The sequence below is a fragment of the Centruroides sculpturatus genome, unplaced genomic scaffold, assembly GCF_000671375.1.
Source record: "Centruroides sculpturatus isolate CEXI.00-Female unplaced genomic scaffold, Cexi_2.0 scaffold160, whole genome shotgun sequence".
Lineage (NCBI taxonomy): Eukaryota > Metazoa > Arthropoda > Arachnida > Scorpiones > Buthidae > Centruroides > Centruroides sculpturatus.
Window position 1 is genome coordinate 889,623 of NW_019384435.1, and position 18,151 is coordinate 907,773.

An 18,151-nucleotide genomic window follows, 5' to 3' on the forward strand; every position below is an offset into this window, starting at 1 on the left:
CTACACAATTAAACTTTTAGGGCTTATCACACTAAGTTGACAAGAGGAGTTTATTAATTAATCATATAAACTCATTTACATAAATACATTAACTTTTATGCACACAATTACCAATCTAAAATGCATTTCGCGCTTTCTTATGGCTCCTTTCTTGCATTTGAAAGCCCGAAATGCATTTTAGATTGGTAATTGTGTGCATAAAAGTTAATGTATTTATGTAAATGAGTTTATATGATTAATTAATAAACTCATCCTGTCAACTCAGTCAGTGTGATAAGCCCTAAAAGTTTAATTGTATAGTAATACAAAAATTACAATACTTAATATTCTACTTAAAATAATTTAAATTTCTATATTTTTGAATTTAGTGAAATGATTGATGAGTATAAAAAAGGCATAACACCAAATCCAGATGTTTTATGCAATAAAAGAATTAAATTTGGTATTTTTTGGAAGTATATGATTAATCAACTTAAAGTGGATGCTATTGCAACAGGTCATTATGCACAGACTAGTTTTGGAGAAGATCTTGAAAATTATGATCCTCATAAAGGTATTTATAAAATGTATATAAATTTAGAACTTACTATTTTCATTCCATATTACTATATATTTAATATGATACAAAAATAAATTATAAATAATTTTTACAAATCTTCAAATATATTTTATTGTTTATTGACACCAAATATAATATATTTTTAGGTGCAAGATTATTACGGGCGGTCGATGACTTTCGAGATCAAACATTATTTTTATCACAGATACCTCAAGAAGCACTTCAGAAGTCTCTCTTTCCAGTTGGTGGATTAATGAGGAAAGATGTTCAAAAAATTGCTTCTGAAATTTCACTAACGAAGATACTAAAAAAGAAAAAGGTGATGATAATCATATTACATTTTGTTTTCCATTTTTAACTCTTTCTGCACTGTGGGCACTAAGATAGCCTTTTTCCATGCTGATCATGGGTTTGGCCAGACCCACACAATGGGAATAACAAGGTGGTGAGGGATGGAGCTAGACATATCTGAAACACACTGCCAATGAAAAGACTGTTTGCTTGCCTGGACCTAGTCCTGCATCTCACAGAACAGTAGTCTGATGCATTAATTGACTTGGCCCTCTTCCCATCTATATTTCACACGTTCACGGCATCAGTAGATAAATGTTTAGGCAGCTGCTGGGCATTACGAGTCACGGGTGACTCATAGTCTATTTTAATACAGGGCGGCACGAGTCATCCATGCTTCATACTATTAAATTAATATATTTTATTGCATGTAATAAAATAATATTGATATATCAAGTATGATGTTTGTAGAATTATGTTATCAAAACATATGCGCCGCCCTACGGAAAAACAAGCAATTATGTCTGTTGCCCTAATTAGACATGTCCATGCAAGTCACATGTGCCTTGTAACAGCGTGAACATGTTAATAAACTGATCTTCAATTATATTGCAAAGTTTGTATGAGGATGCTGTTTTGAGTTATAAGATATTTTAATTCTTCTCAAAATTATTAATTCTGTAATTGACTAATTACTCCATTTAATATTTGTACTATTACCATCATAAACATTGTTTCATTTATAATATTTGAGGTAGAGTGTTAGCAAAGCTTCTGTATGCTTACAAAATTGCATTCAATCTCAAAATTTGATGGCTTGATTTTGCCATTTTCCATAGATTGTGATGAGGAATCCAAATATGTAATAAAAACTAGGGTCCTTGACTTTGTTTTTATTACACTGTTTTTGAGATACAGTGGGGTCAAAGTGACGACAAGAAAAATTTGATATCAGTGAATTTGCCAGAGCACAGGTTTTACATGACAGTTCTTGTATGTTATATGCAATGTACCATACTATTTAAGTTGGCAAAGCTGTTAATATTGACAGTTATTGCCAACTTTTTATGTAATATACTATTGTGTATGACAGATAGAGTAATTAGTTACAAAATTAAAAAGAGCAATGGGAAAAATAGTTGGTCATGTATATACAACTAACAGATTCTAACATGTATTTAGTGATATACAAGTAGCAAGTGCAATATGTTAAAATGCATGTTTTTCTTAATGTTAAAATTTCCAGGAAAAAAATCAATCTGCAGTATAATGGATAACACTATAACCAAGGAGTAGTAAGTTCATAATTTTGTTATATACACTATGTAGACTATTTATATAAAAAAAGAAAAGAAATGAAAGAAAACAAACATCATTCTGATTAAAGAGTAGTGGATAAATTCTGAACCTTAAATGATAAACTACTAAGAACATCAATACTTGTTTCTATTGTTTGTGATTAATAATTGAGGATGAAGATAATCATAACAAGAGAAACTATTAATACTAATTAATATATTAGCAATGTTCTTAATAAGATTAAATATCACTATTAAACAGTAATAATTTTTTAAATATACAGTGGAACCTCGGTATACGATCTTAATCCGTTCCTGGTGTTTGGACTTATACCGAATAGGACGTATACCAAACCAACCTTTCCCAAAAGAAGTAGTGTAAAAATGATTAATTCGTTCTCATGTAAAAAAAAAAATGGGTGGCTTTAAACACCTCACTTTCCTGTCTAGTTCCTGCTTGATTTTTTATGAGATCAGCATGTATCTTTTTAGCTTTCTCACAAATAATTGCTTCTGATATGATGTTGCCAGTACACTGTTTTTCAGTTATCCAAAGCAAAAGCAATTTCTCAACATGATTTAATGTCTTCGATCTCTGTTTAGAAATTGATTTAACCCCTTTCGCAACGTTAGCAGATTTAATAATGTCTTTACTTTTCATGATTGTCGATATTATCGTTCTCAGAATATGGTATGCAACAGTTAAATCTCGAACATGCATGCCACCTTCATATTCCTCAACAATCTCTTTTTTCAGTTCCATTGTGATTCTAGTCATTTTTTTATTTTTCTGTTGCCTTTTTGCAATTCATGATTAATAAAAATAATATTTTATTTACAAATTAAAATAAAAAGAAATTTAACAAAGTTATAAACTGTGGCACAGAGAACGTGTAGTCTGGTCTAATACACTGATAGTGCTACTTGTTCGTAGATGGCGAGTATAATTGAATTAAGTCGTATACCGAACAAAATTTGTTTCGTCCAAACAGGACGTATTCCAAATTGGACATATTCTAAAGCAGACGTATACTGAGGTACCACTGTATATCAACAATTACCAATGTTGAATAACTCTATATTTTGAATATTAGTATATTTGTGATTGACCTTCTATGAAATTAACATTTAATATTTTCAGAATTATAATTTTATCTTGGAAATTTAACCAAAAACTTTTAAATTATTTTGTGGCATATTCTAAAAACTTTTTAATTAGATGAATATTCAGCAATATATTATTTCACATAAATTTTAAGAATCAGGTTCATAGACCTGTAAAGATCCTCAAAATTTTTACAGGTTTTCCTCATGCCTCATCCTTCACCCATACTGATTCCATTATGGATTATATCCACCATAATGGACAAAATTCAGGCAAGTCTTGTATATCCGTAAGATCAACATGTGCTAATTCATTCTGTCAAAATTTATTTTAGTCATAGTTTAAAAATTAATCACTGTTTCTGAAATTGAAATAACAATTTACAACATTCATTTTCTTATTAATTAAATAACTTGAATTATAAAATCTTATTACAATATCTCATAACAAAATCTCAATGCAATATATAAATAAATAACAATTTTATAAATCTTTACTAAAACAATCTTTTTATAGTCTACTAGCTGTACCCAGCCACACGTTGCTGTGGCTCAAAATCTATTATAAATGTATAACACTCCCCACAAGGGAGAATTTTGAAAAATTCCTTCTTAGTGTACATTCTCTTGACATACCCTATTAAAATGCAATCAAAAATGCAAAAAACCACATCTAAAATAGTATAATAGAAGCAGAGTTCTTTACGGTAAGCCTTAATCCTGTCCCTCTAACCCACGGGGGGAATTCGACATCTATATAATATAAAAACATGCATGTATTCAAATGCAACATTGTTTCAAAATTTCAAAGCAATCAGTGTAGAAGTTTCAGAGATTTAAGATTTTGAGCAAATGAACATATACATTTTTATTTATATAGATAATTAAATCTTACTTAATTTAATTTTTCTTTATGTAAGGATGAATTATTTTAAAAATTATATCTAGTTTTTGATATGCAATATAATTTGTTGTTTCTAATTATGACATTGATGATAATTATTCAGTATTTTTAGAGCACCGGCATCTGTTTCATTGGAAAAAGAAATTTCCAGAAATTTATTAATGATTACATAGAACCATCAGTTGGAAACTTTATTGATATTGAAACAGGTTCCATTGTTGGACAGCATACAGGTTAGTTATTGCAATTTTTACTTAATGACTAACTTACTTTAAAACACTTTTACAAACCTCTAATATTTATATATGCAACAATTTAGGTATTCATCAATGGACATTAGGCCAAAGATGTTTGTTGCCTGGTTGTAAAGTTGCATATTTTGTTGCAGAAAAGAATCCATTATCACAAGATATTTTAGTGGCAAGTAAAATATGAAACAATTTATTTTTAATTAATTACTATTTTTACTATAAAGCTTCAAATACAAACATTTATAAACCTAATTTTTAGATTAAAGCAGAATATTTTTCATTAGAACATAATTTTAATTATTTATATATTATATTTTTATTACAGGCACCTGGTGGTGATCATCCTAGCTTATATTGTGATACTATTATTGTTGAGAATCCATATTGGATTAACAGAGTACCAGAAGATTTACTAAGAACTAAGAAATTAAAATGTAAAATAAGAACTCAACAAGGATACAGATATCCTCTTGAGAAATGTCAAGTGGATGTAATTGAAGATGATAAATTATTCATTAAATTTGAAAATCCCCAGAGAGCTCTTACACCTGGACAGGTATATCTAAAATACCAAATATTTGGTTACATTAGATGTTTGTACAACTGGTGAGATATTATAATAAGATGAAAACATAAAATATTTCAAAATGGTTTTACTTTAAGACAAAAAATTTCAAAAATATTAATTTAAAAATAGTAAGTGGCATCATTTCATAGAATAAAGTTTTAAATAACTAGAAAAGATTCATCATAGAACAACTTAAAATGTGTTTATAAGATAACAAAATACGGTGGGTATACTAGAACAAATGTATTTGGTTCAAGAATCTCATTTGTTATAGAATCTGTTCATTCTAGCATATATTAAAATATATGTATTTATGGGTAATCATTACCAGGTGCACAACATAAAGCAAAGTTACCATTCAACACAAATTAAACAGAAAAATATAATATAAAATAAAAAATAACCCATTGTATAAAAGAAATCCCTCTCTTCAATTTGGGCAATTTGTTGAAGTAGAAGAGAGATTTCTTTTATACTGTATATCATATTTTTGACTAGTTTTGTTACTTTCTTGTACCTATTACTCTTTGTATATGATATTTAAAATATTGTACAGTTTATTCTCTAATGATAGTTTATCATGAAACATATTGATAGACTTTAATAAATTATAACAATTTACATCATTTTTATAGCAAAAATGATGACATTATGACAAATGTAAATTTAGGTTTAGAATGTAATATTTCCAAACTTTTGTTAGATAATTCAAAATACAGTAAGTGATCGGTTAACGAACATAATCCATTCCAAGACTTTGTTCGTTATCCAAATTGTTCATTAATTGATTATCGATTTACCGTAGTATTTATGGGAATTTGATTAATTTGTTCCAGAGACTCTAAAAAATAAAAACTATATACTTTTTTACTATGTTTATTTATATGTAGTAGTAAAAATACATATATATGCATTCTTGCATTTTTATTAGTCGTTTTTTTCTGTTTGTGGGGATTAAAGAATTTGTCCAATGTCAATTGCTTTTCTCTTTTCTTCAGGATTTTTCGGAAGTAATTAATAGTATTGTAATTGTAGAGATCCCCAACCACATTAACCTTATTCCAGTTTGGATGCCACTTGGATGATTGTTGTTCTGACATCCTCCCACTTCTTCAAAAGATCTTTAGTAGCAATGTCGACATTGGCCCTCTTTCGTCTTCCTCTTTTTCAAAAGAAAACACATCTCGCCAAATTCCTTGGTGTTGTTCATTTGAGAGTTCTTGGAGTTCTGTCATCAGATCAGTTTCAGGTTCCTTTATCAGCTCTAAAATGCTCTTTATTTCTCAGACATTACTCCATTAGCAGCTTGAGACTTCTTGATATATCTTTCATAGTTAAGATTGTTCCTACTGTAGACCTGTTTAAGCCATGCTGCCTAGCAACATCAGACATTTTGTTCCCACTTTCTACCTTGGCTCTTATCTCTTACTTGGTTTCTACTGTTCTTGACACTCCTCTTTTTAGGCTCCATAATATTATCAGTTTATTTTTTAAATAAAAAGTTCAGAAAAGCACTTACAAAAATTCAGAGAACAGAAATCAACTAGCCCACAAAAAATTATTTAAATGCAAGGCCCAGATGAAATTCGAAATTTGGTATTAAAATGTTAACAAATATCCAATGGGACAGTTAAACTTTCACTTTTTGTAAATAAACCCCGAAGTAAAACTTAACAAGTGCTCGTCCAACAGTATCATGAAGACTATAAAAAATTATTTGTCAGAAAGATAAACAAAAAGCTGGAATTACAAGAAAGAGTTTCAAAATTTGGAGGAATATATCTGATTGGTATTTGGTTGAGCATCAATGTTGACATCTCCTGCACTCCGAAAGGTTTCAAATTGTTACCTGAAGACAAGGAAAAATCAATCGGTATTTATTATTTTTCGTCGCTTCTTTTTATGTTTGTTCAGTAAAGTGTTCGTTTTCCAATCATAAAAATCTTTCCTGAAAGTGTTCATTATTCGATTTGTTCACTATCTGAACTGTTCGTTAACCAATCACCCACTGTATAATATATAATTAATTTATGTACAAAAATATCTATAAAAAGCCAATCAAAAACTTGGATAATATAGCCAAAGATTAACCAAAACTTCTAAGATTTTTAACCAGGCTCTAATGCCAAATTAATTTGAAAATAAGTAGAGTGAATATTCTAATTATTAAAATATTTGTAAGATAATTCTGAATAATAATTACAAAATGTGGAGAATTAGAAAAAATTTCATGAGATGAAAATTGTTGTATGCTTACAATCAAAAGAACTGATTATTTTAATTAATTGATATTCAGAATTTGGTCCAAATCAAATCATACCAAGTTTTACTTTTCCAGCCATTATACATAACAGAGGGAGAGTATGGCGATCAGTCAAAAAATGACCCCTCCAAGATTTTTACACCAGGGACCTTGAGAAATGCAAAATTTGGAGGATTTTTTTGTGTATGGATGTGGGCATGATTTTGTTCACTCTGTTTGAAGCATAATAATTCCTGTACTTTTTGCCAAAATTTTCTGGAATTTTGCAGGGAGGTTTGTGTTTTAGGGGGATTGATTCTATAAAATTTTGGTGGTTAAATGTCGACAGGGTGGGGAGATAAAGGTTGGTCGTGTCATATCTCAAGTAGGGTTTGACTTAAAGACTATTTTAATTATTATTAGTATTTACAAATTTTTATAAAACTCANTATTTAAAATAATTTAAATTTCTATATTTTTGAATTTAGTGAAATGATTGATGAGTATAAAAAAGGCATAACACCAAATCCAGATGTTTTATGCAATAAAAGAATTAAATTTGGTATTTTTTGGAAGTATATGATTAATCAACTTAAAGTGGATGCTATTGCAACAGGTCATTATGCACAGACTAGTTTTGGAGAAGATCTTGAAAATTATGATCCTCATAAAGGTATTTATAAAATGTATATAAATTTAGAACTTACTATTTTCATTCCATATTACTATATATTTAATATGATACAAAAATAAATTATAAATAATTTTTACAAATCTTCAAATATATTTTATTGTTTATTGACACCAAATATAATATATTTTTAGGTGCAAGATTATTACGGGCGGTCGATGACTTTCGAGATCAAACATTATTTTTATCACAGATACCTCAAGAAGCACTTCAGAAGTCTCTCTTTCCAGTTGGTGGATTAATGAGGAAAGATGTTCAAAAAATTGCTTCTGAAATTTCACTAACGAAGATACTAAAAAAGAAAAAGGTGATGATAATCATATTACATTTTGTTTTCCATTTTTAACTCTTTCTGCACTGTGGGCACTAAGATAGCCTTTTTCCATGCTGATCATGGGTTTGGCCAGACCCACACAATGGGAATAACAAGGTGGTGAGGGATGGAGCTAGACATATCTGAAACACACTGCCAATGAAAAGACTGTTTGCTTGCCTGGACCTAGTCCTGCATCTCACAGAACAGTAGTCTGATGCATTAATTGACTTGGCCCTCTTCCCATCTATATTTCACACGTTCACGGCATCAGTAGATAAATGTTTAGGCAGCTGCTGGGCATTACGAGTCACGGGTGACTCATAGTCTATTTTAATACAGGGCGGCACGAGTCATCCATGCTTCGTACTATTAAATTAATATATTTTATTGCACGTAATAAAATAATATTGCTATATCAAGTATGATGTTTGTAGAATTATGTTATCAAAACATATGCGCCGCCCTACGGAAAAACAAGCAATTATGTCTGTCGCCCTAATTAGACATGTCCATGCAATTCACATGTGCCTTGTAACAGCGTGAACATGTTAATAAACTGATCTTCAATTATATTGCAAAGTTTGTATGAGGATGCTGTTTTGAGTTATAAGATATTTTAATTCTTCTCAAAATTATTAATTCTGTAATTGACTAATTACTCCATTTAATATTTGTACTATTACCATCATAAACATTGTTTCATTTATAATATTTGAGGTAGAGTGTTAGCAAAGCTTCTGTATGCTTACAAAATTGCATTAAATCTCAAAATTTGATGGCTTGATTTTGCCATTTTCCATAGATTGTGATGAGGAATCCAAATATGTAATAAAAACTAGGGTCCTTGACTTTGTTTTTATTAAACTGTTTTTGAGATACAGTGGGGTCAAAGTGACGACAAGAAAAATTTGATATCAGTGAATTTGCCAGAGCACAGGTTTTACATGACAGTTCTTGTATGTTATATGCAATGTACCATACTATTTAAGTTGGCAAAGCTGTTAATATTGACAGTTATTGCCAACTTTTTATGTAATATACTATTGTGTATGACAGATAGAGTAATTAGTTACAAAATTAAAAAGAGCAATGGGAAAAATAGTTGGTCATGTATATACAACTAACAGATTCTAACATGTATTTAGTGATATACAAGTAGCAAGTGCAATATGTTAAAATGCATGTTTTTCTTAATGTTAAAATTTCCAGGAAAAAAATCAATCTGCAGTATAATGGATAACACTATAACCAAGGAGTAGTAAGTTCATAATTTTGTTATATACACTATGTAGACTATTTATATAAAAAAAGAAAAGAAATGAAAGAAAACAAACATCATTCTGATTAAAGAGTAGTGGATAAATTCTGAACCTTAAATGATAAATTACTAAGAACATCAATACTTGTTTCTATTGTTTGTGATTAATAATTGAGGATGAAGATAATCATAACAAGAGAAACTATTAATACTAATTAATATATTAGCAATGTTCTTAATAAGATTAAATATCACTATTAAACAGTAATAATTTTTTAAATATACAGTGGAACCTCGGTATAGGATCTTAATCCGTTCCTGGTGTTTGGACTTATACCGAATAGGACGTATACCAAACCAACCTTTCCCAAAAGAAGTAGTGTAAAAATGATTAATTCGTTCTCATGTAAAAAAAAAAAATGGGTGGCTTTAAACACCTCACTTTCCTGTCTAGTTCCTGCTTGATTTTTTATGAGATCAGCATGTATCTTTTTAGCTTTCTCACAAATAATTGCTTCTGATATGATGTTGCCAGTACACTGTTTTTCAGTTATCCAAAGCAAAAGCAATTTCTCAACATGATTTAATGTCTTCGATCTCTGTTTAGAAATTGATTTAACCCCTTTCGCAACGTTAGCAGATTTAATAATGTCTTTACTTTTCATGATTGTCGATATTATCATTCTCAGAATATGGTATGCAACAGTTAAATCTCGAACATGCATGCCACCTTCATATTCCTCAACAATCTCTTTTTTCAGTTCCATTGTGATTCTAGTCATTTTTTTATTTTTCTGTTGCCTTTTTGCAATTCATGATTAATAAAAATAATATTTTATTTACAAATTAAAATAAAAAGAAATTTAACAAAGTTATAAACTGTGGCACAGAGAACGTGTAGTCTGGTCTAATACACTGATAGTGCTACTTGTTCGTAGATGGCGAGTATAATTGAATTAAGTCGTATACCGAACAAAATTTGTTTCGTCCAAACAGGACGTATTCCAAATTGGACATATTCTAAAGCAGACGTATACTGAGGTACCACTGTATATCAACAATTACCAATGTTGAATAACTCTATATTTTGAATATTAGTATATTTGTGATTGACCTTCTATGAAATTAACATTTAATATTTTCAGAATTATAATTTTATCTTGGAAATTTAACCAAAAACTTTTAAATTATTTTGTGGCATATTCTAAAAACTTTTTAATTAGATGAATATTCAGCAATATATTATTTCACATAAATTTTAAGAATCAGGTTCATAGACCTGTAAAGATCCTCAAAATTTTTACAGGTTTTCCTCATGCCTCATCCTTCACCCATACTGATTCCATTATGGATTATATCCACCATAATGGACAAAATTCAGGCAAGTCTTGTATATCCGTAAGATCAACATGTGCTAATTCATTCTGTCAAAATTTATTTTAGTCATAGTTTAAAAATTAATCACTGTTTCTGAAATTGAAATAACAATTTACAACATTCATTTTCTTATTAATTAAATAACTTGAATTATAAAATCTTATTACAATATCTCATAACAAAATCTCAATGCAATATATAAATAAATAACAATTTTATAAATCTTTACTAAAACAATCTTTTTATAGTCTACTAGCTGTACCCAGCCACACGTTGCTGTGGCTCAAAATCTATTATAAATGTATAACACTCCCCACAAGGGAGAATTTTGAAAAATTCCTTCTTAGTGTACATTCTCTTGACATACCCTATTAAAATGCAATCAAAAATGCAAAAAACCACATCTAAAATAGTATAATAGAAGCAGAGTTCTTTACGGTAAGCCTTAATCCTGTCCCTCTAACCCACGGGGGGAATTCGACATCTATATAATATAAAAACATGCATGTATTCAAATGCAACATTGTTTCAAAATTTCAAAGCAATCAGTGTAGAAGTTTCAGAGATTTAAGATTTTGAGCAAATGAACATATACATTTTTATTTATATAGATAATTAAATCTTACTTAATTTAATTTTTCTTTATGTAAGGATGAATTATTTTAAAAATTATATCTAGTTTTTGATATGCAATATAATTTGTTGTTTCTAATTATGACATTGATGATAATTATTCAGTATTTTTAGAGCACCGGCATCTGTTTCATTGGAAAAAGAAATTTCCAGAAATTTATTAATGATTACATAGAACCATCAGTTGGAAACTTTATTGATATTGAAACAGGTTCCATTGTTGGACAGCATACAGGTTAGTTATTGCAATTTTTACTTAATGACTAACTTACTTTAAAACACTTTTACAAACCTCTAATATTTATATATGCAACAATTTAGGTATTCATCAATGGACATTAGGCCAAAGATGTTTGTTGCCTGGTTGTAAAGTTGCATATTTTGTTGCAGAAAAGAATCCATTATCACAAGATATTTTAGTGGCAAGTAAAATATGAAACAATTTATTTTTAATTAATTACTATTTTTACTATAAAGCTTCAAATACAAACATTTATAAACCTAATTTTTAGATTAAAGCAGAATATTTTTCATTAGAACATAATTTTAATTATTTATATATTATATTTTTATTACAGGCACCTGGTGGTGATCATCCTAGCTTATATTGTGATACTATTATTGTTGAGAATCCATATTGGATTAACAGAGTACCAGAAGATTTACTAAGAACTAAGAAATTAAAATGTAAAATAAGAACTCAACAAGGATACAGATATCCTCTTGAGAAATGTCAAGTGGATGTAATTGAAGATGATAAATTATTCATTAAATTTGAAAATCCCCAGAGAGCTCTTACACCTGGACAGGTATATCTAAAATACCAAATATTTGGTTACATTAGATGTTTGTACAACTGGTGAGATATTATAATAAGATGAAAACATAAAATATTTCAAAATGGTTTTACTTTAAGACAAAAAATTTCAAAAATATTAATTTAAAAATAGTAAGTGGCATCATTTCATAGAATAAAGTTTTAAATAACTAGAAAAGATTCATCATAGAACAACTTAAAATGTGTTTATAAGATAACAAAATACGGTGGGTATACTAGAACAAATGTATTTGGTTCAAGAATCTCATTTGTTATAGAATCTGTTCATTCTAGCATATATTAAAATATATGTATTTATGGGTAATCATTACCAGGTGCACAACATAAAGCAAAGTTACCATTCAACACAAATTAAACAGAAAAATATAATATAAAATAAAAAATAACCCATTGTATAAAAGAAATCCCTCTCTTCAATTTGGGCAATTTGTTGAAGTAGAAGAGAGATTTCTTTTATACTGTATATCATATTTTTGACTAGTTTTGTTACTTTCTTGTACCTATTACTCTTTGTATATGATATTTAAAATATTGTACAGTTTATTCTCTAATGATAGTTTATCATGAAACATATTGATAGACTTTAATAAATTATAACAATTTACATCATTTTTATAGCAAAAATGATGACATTATGACAAATGTAAATTTAGGTTTAGAATGTAATATTTCCAAACTTTTGTTAGATAATTCAAAATACAGTAAGTGATCGGTTAACGAACATAATCCATTCCAAGACTTTGTTCGTTATCCAAATTGTTCATTAATTGATTATCGATTTACCGTAGTATTTATGGGAATTTGATTAATTTCTTCCAGAGACTCTAAAAAATAAAAACTATATACTTTTTTACTATGTTTATTTATATGTAGTAGTAAAAATACATATATATGCATTCTTGCATTTTTATTAGTCGTTTTTTTCTGTTTGTGGGGATTAAAGAATTTGTCCAATGTCAATTGCTTTTCTCTTTTCTTCAGGATTTTTCGGAAGTAATTAATAGTATTGTAATTGTAGAGATCCCCAACCACATTAACCTTATTCCAGTTTGGATGCCACTTGGATGATTGTTGTTCTGACATCCTCCCACTTCTTCAAAAGATCTTTAGTAGCAATGTCGACATTGGCCCTCTTTCGTCTTCCTCTTTTTCAAAAGAAAACACATCTCGCCAAATTCCTTGGTGTTGTTCATTTGAGAGTTCTTGGAGTTCTGTCATCAGATCAGTTTCAGGTTCCTTTATCAGCTCTAAAATGCTCTTTATTTCTCAGACATTACTCCATTAGCAGCTTGAGACTTCTTGATATATCTTTCATAGTTAAGATTGTTCCTACTGTAGACCTGTTTAAGCCATGCTGCCTAGCAACATCAGACATTTTGTTCCCACTTTCTACCTTGGCTCTTATCTCTTACTTGGTTTCTACTGTTCTTGACACTCCTCTTTTTAGGCTCCATAATATTATCAGTTTATTTTTTAAATAAAAAGTTCAGAAAAGCACTTACAAAAATTCAGAGAACAGAAATCAACTAGCCCACAAAAAATTATTTAAATGCAAGGCCCAGATGAAATTCGAAATTTGGTATTAAAATGTTAACAAATATCCAATGGGACAGTTAAACTTTCACTTTTTGTAAATAAACCCCGAAGTAAAACTTAACAAGTGCTCGTCCAACAGTATCATGAAGACTATAAAAAATTATTTGTCAGAAAGATAAACAAAAAGCTGGAATTACAAGAAAGAGTTTCAAAATTTGGAGGAATATATCTGATTGGTATTTGGTTGAGCATCAATGTTGACATCTCCTGCACTCCGAAAGGTTTCAAATTGTTACCTGAAGACAAGGAAAAATCAATCGGTATTTATTATTTTTCGTCGCTTCTTTTTATGTTTGTTCAGTAAAGTGTTCGTTTTCCAATCATAAAAATCTTTCCTGAAAGTGTTCATTATTCGATTTGTTCACTATCTGAACTGTTCGTTAACCAATCACCCACTGTATAATATATAATTAATTTATGTACAAAAATATCTATAAAAAGCCAATCAAAAACTTGGATAATATAGCCAAAGATTAACCAAAACTTCTAAGATTTTTAACCAGGCTCTAATGCCAAATTAATTTGAAAATAAGTAGAGTGAATATTCTAATTATTAAAATATTTGTAAGATAATTCTGAATAATAATTACAAAATGTGGAGAATTAGAAAAAATTTCATGAGATGAAAATTGTTGTATGCTTACAATCAAAAGAACTGATTATTTTAATTAATTGATATTCAGAATTTGGTCCAAATCAAATCATACCAAGTTTTACTTTTCCAGCCATTATACATAACAGAGGGAGAGTATGGCGATCAGTCAAAAAATGACCCCTCCAAGATTTTTACACCAGGGACCTTGAGAAATGCAAAATTTGGAGGATTTTTTTGTGTATGGATGTGGGCATGATTTTGTTCACTCTGTTTGAAGCATAATAATTCCTGTACTTTTTGCCAAAATTTTCTGGAATTTTGCAGGGAGGTTTGTGTTTTAGGGGGATTGATTCTATAAAATTTTGGTGGTTAAATGTCGACAGGGTGGGGAGATAAAGGTTGGTCGTGTCATATCTCAAGTAGGGTTTGACTTAAAGACTATTTTAATTATTATTAGTATTTACAAATTTTTATAAAACTCATCCCTACCCTGAAAATTAAGTTTTTTGCCATTTTATAATAATTAAAAATATAAAAATTTTTTTTTAATAAAATATTCTAACAGATCTTACCACCAAATGTTGCCAGGAAAGATAAGCAACTTGTTGCTGGATTTTTTCTAATGTTAACATAATTTTTTTCCTAGAAGTATTAACATAGTATTAATAAAACATTATATGTAGCAAAAAACAACTATAACAGTTCTTAGATCATTATAAACAGTGAAAAGAAATATCTTTGTTCCTGTTTCTTACATATTGATAAAATATTCTATTTCAAATCACATATTGTTGAAAGATAATTTTTATTTTTTAGTATAATAATACGCATCACTGTTGTAAATTTTCCTAACGTAATATAAGTATTCAGTATTTACCAATTATATATGGAAATTATATGTCAAAAACAAGTTAAATTTGAATGTAAAACATTAAATTTACTTCACTGGTAATTTATAATATGAAGATCACCTTTGTAAAACTACTTTTTAGGTCTAATAACTATAGAAAAATATAAATTTAGAAGTGAGTATATTCTTTATATTAAACAAATGAAGCTAAAACTCATATTTATCACTTCAATAATCTTGATCTGATTTTTACAATGATTGACAACCATTAACTTGAAAATTATGTAGTAAAGCAAGTGATAAAGCTTTAAAGTGAGATAAGTTAGGCATAAAATAATAGCTTGTTTTAATTATGAAACTAAACAAACAAAAAAAAACACCACTTCTTTGAAGAAATTTCCTTAATATATTTATTTTAATATTCTCAAATCAATTTACACTTTGTCTTCAGAAATTATAATTAGAAAACTTTGGATAAAAGAATATTTTTTAAACACATTCTGTCTGAATCAGGAAAAGCTACATTAATTTTGTTCATCTGTTTTGTTAATTTTAGAAATTGTATAGTTGAACAAAGAAAAAACAGATTTAAAAATCTTTTTTAAGGTGTGTGAAAATAATTAAACTAGTTGATAAACTACTATTACTGAAATGTGTGTCAAAATACAGGAACAAGTCAATATTTTAGGCATTTGAATGAGGATTTAAGTTCTTAAATCAGCATACTTTTATATTTTTACTCTTCTCTATTTGTATTATTTTGTTCATTTGAAATTAATTAAAAATGCAATTGAATCATTTGAAATCCATCCTGAGATGGAATCTAGGCAAGCAACTCTGGAAATTTTTTGTGGTCAGTTTGTTCCAGATACATTATGTCTCAGCCCTCACTTCCTTGTTACCCTCTTGCAAGCATGACTGAATCTACAATGGATATATAAAATAGGTCCTTAGTGCCCATAAGGTGACAAAAACCGAAAAACTTATAAATAAAAACATCAAGAAACAACTATACAGACAACTATTATACAGACTAAAAGTAAACACTCATTGTAATTGACACATCAAAGCATTTGATTTTTAAACGTCACATATATTATGGCAATAAATGAATATAAAATAATGGAAGTTATAATGGAAGAAGAATAAATGAAATGAGATTGTGCTGTTCACGTCATAATAATATTGTTATAAATTTTGTTTGTCCTTTATAATATCAACCCTTCATAGCTTAAGGGTATGGTTATGGTTGATGCATGTTCTGATGAAAATGACTTCATCCACTCTCATTGCAGAACAAGGTGGTGTTCATCAGTGGCTGAGTGGTTAAGATGAAAAATATAATACTCATAAACTTTATTACAGTATACGTAAAAAACATTAAAATTCTCCAATCAAACTGAACAATAGAAAATGTACATTAGCTTGATATCAATATATAAATGCTAAATAAAGTATTCTGTACTAAATCTAAGTTTTGAATCATGGGAATACACCAGACTTTTTCTCTCCTAACATAACTTTCAATGTAATTATTTACTGTAATAAGGATGAACTAACCATTGCACCTTTAACAGTGTGTGAAGTTTAAAGAATGCTTGTGGTTTCAAACCAGTTAATGGTCCATCCTCTTATTTTTTACTCTTTCTGTCCTATGGGTATTAAGAGGATGTTATGGACCATCCTCAGGTATAGACAGTTGAAAGTGGAATGCTACTGTTTGTAAAGAATGAAGATGGGATCCTCTGTTCATTTACTCTATCTCATCTTCCTTACTGATACAGGTAATCCACTTTCAACTGTCCATATCCAAAGATGGCCTGTTAATCATTATACATTAAACCAAATATTTAAATTTCTGATAGGTTCCATAAAAGTAAGTAAATTAAAAGTTTTATTTATTATGAAAATGGAGACGGACAGTTTGATTCTTCTATATATTGTAGGTATCAAATTAATCGACACACCATTAACAGCGAGTGAAGTTTAAAGAACACTGGTGTTTTCAAGCTAGTTAATCAATAATGGATTTCATTGTGGTTTTTATTTTAAAATATTTTTAGATAAAAAAAAATATTCCGATAATGTTAACCTTTTTTTTTAATCTTTTTACATATTTAACATTCCACAATCTTTGTTACAAGTTCTGACAAATTATAAATATTTTCAAAAATATTTGACAACTTACATAATCATCACTAAATCACATATATTTATTGAACAATGGAAAGTTTAAATATGTAATTAAGCTTTATATGTTTAAACAAATCAAAAATATGTTTGTAATTCATGTGGGTGTTGTATGTTTTTTCTAGAATTAAATTTCTTTTCTCTTGTAATATTTGATTAATAGCTAAAAATCAGTCTATTAACTTCCCTAGTTTCAACTGTTTAAAAATACTTTAAACACTCATTAAAATAGTAATTATTTTTTAACTGTTGTATAAGGAATTTTACAAAATATTTTGTATTTTTCTTCCAGTATGCTGTATTATATCTAGACGAAGAATGCTTGGGAAGTGGAAGAATTACTCAACCAGGTCCATCCCTATACGATTTACAAACGAATAAAAATACTGAACTTAGTTTCATTAGTACAAAATAATTTTATTTAAATAAAATTAAAAAAAAAAAAGTTTTTAAATTGTCTCCTCATTTACTCATTAAAATAATATAAAATAGAAAGAGTAATATGTGACTTTTAATATAAAAAAGAGTCAACCTTCTTCTCTCTTAACAAAAATAGAATATTCGAAAAAATTAACGCGTAAAGTAAATAT

The 18,151-nt window shown here is 28.5% G+C and overlaps 2 protein-coding genes across 3 annotated transcripts in view; both read left to right on the forward strand.

Annotated features, from left to right (window-relative positions):
* The window catches only part of LOC111619873 (mitochondrial tRNA-specific 2-thiouridylase 1-like), a 12,952-nt gene extending 7,399 nt beyond the window's left edge, over positions 1 to 5,553 (forward strand). For both annotated transcript variants that reach the window (XM_023361697.1, XM_023361696.1), the window contains exons 3-7: positions 369 to 553; positions 706 to 878; positions 4,269 to 4,389; positions 4,476 to 4,576; positions 4,733 to 5,553. In XM_023361697.1, the coding sequence (XP_023217465.1) occupies positions 369 to 553; positions 706 to 878; positions 4,269 to 4,389; positions 4,476 to 4,576; positions 4,733 to 5,017 (865 nt within the window). In that variant the 3' untranslated portion in view covers positions 5,018 to 5,553. The remainder of the gene's footprint in view (positions 1 to 368; positions 554 to 705; positions 879 to 4,268; positions 4,390 to 4,475; positions 4,577 to 4,732) is intronic.
* Positions 5,554 to 7,705: 2,152 nt separating this feature from the next.
* Positions 7,706 to 18,000, forward strand: LOC111619874 (mitochondrial tRNA-specific 2-thiouridylase 1-like). The gene is made up of 6 exons (XM_023361698.1): positions 7,706 to 7,890; positions 8,043 to 8,215; positions 11,607 to 11,727; positions 11,814 to 11,914; positions 12,071 to 12,301; positions 17,854 to 18,000. The coding sequence occupies exons 1-6, from the start codon at positions 7,710 to 7,712 to the stop codon at positions 17,974 to 17,976; spliced, it is 930 nt and encodes a 309-aa protein (XP_023217466.1). The 5' UTR covers positions 7,706 to 7,709; the 3' UTR covers positions 17,977 to 18,000.
* Positions 18,001 to 18,151: the final 151 nt, after the last annotated feature.

Excerpts from the sequence above, each read along its gene's own strand:
- LOC111619874 (XM_023361698.1), top strand. The coding sequence starts at position 7,710 with ATGATTGATGAGTATAAAAAAGGCATAACACCAAATCCAGATGTTTTA. Across the intron at positions 8,216-11,606 it reads AGATACTAAAAAAGAAAAAG|AGCACCGGCATCTGTTTCAT; the intron begins GTGATGATAATC and ends CAGTATTTTTAG. Across the intron at positions 12,302-17,853 it reads GAGCTCTTACACCTGGACAG|TATGCTGTATTATATCTAGA; the intron begins GTATATCTAAAA and ends TTTTTCTTCCAG.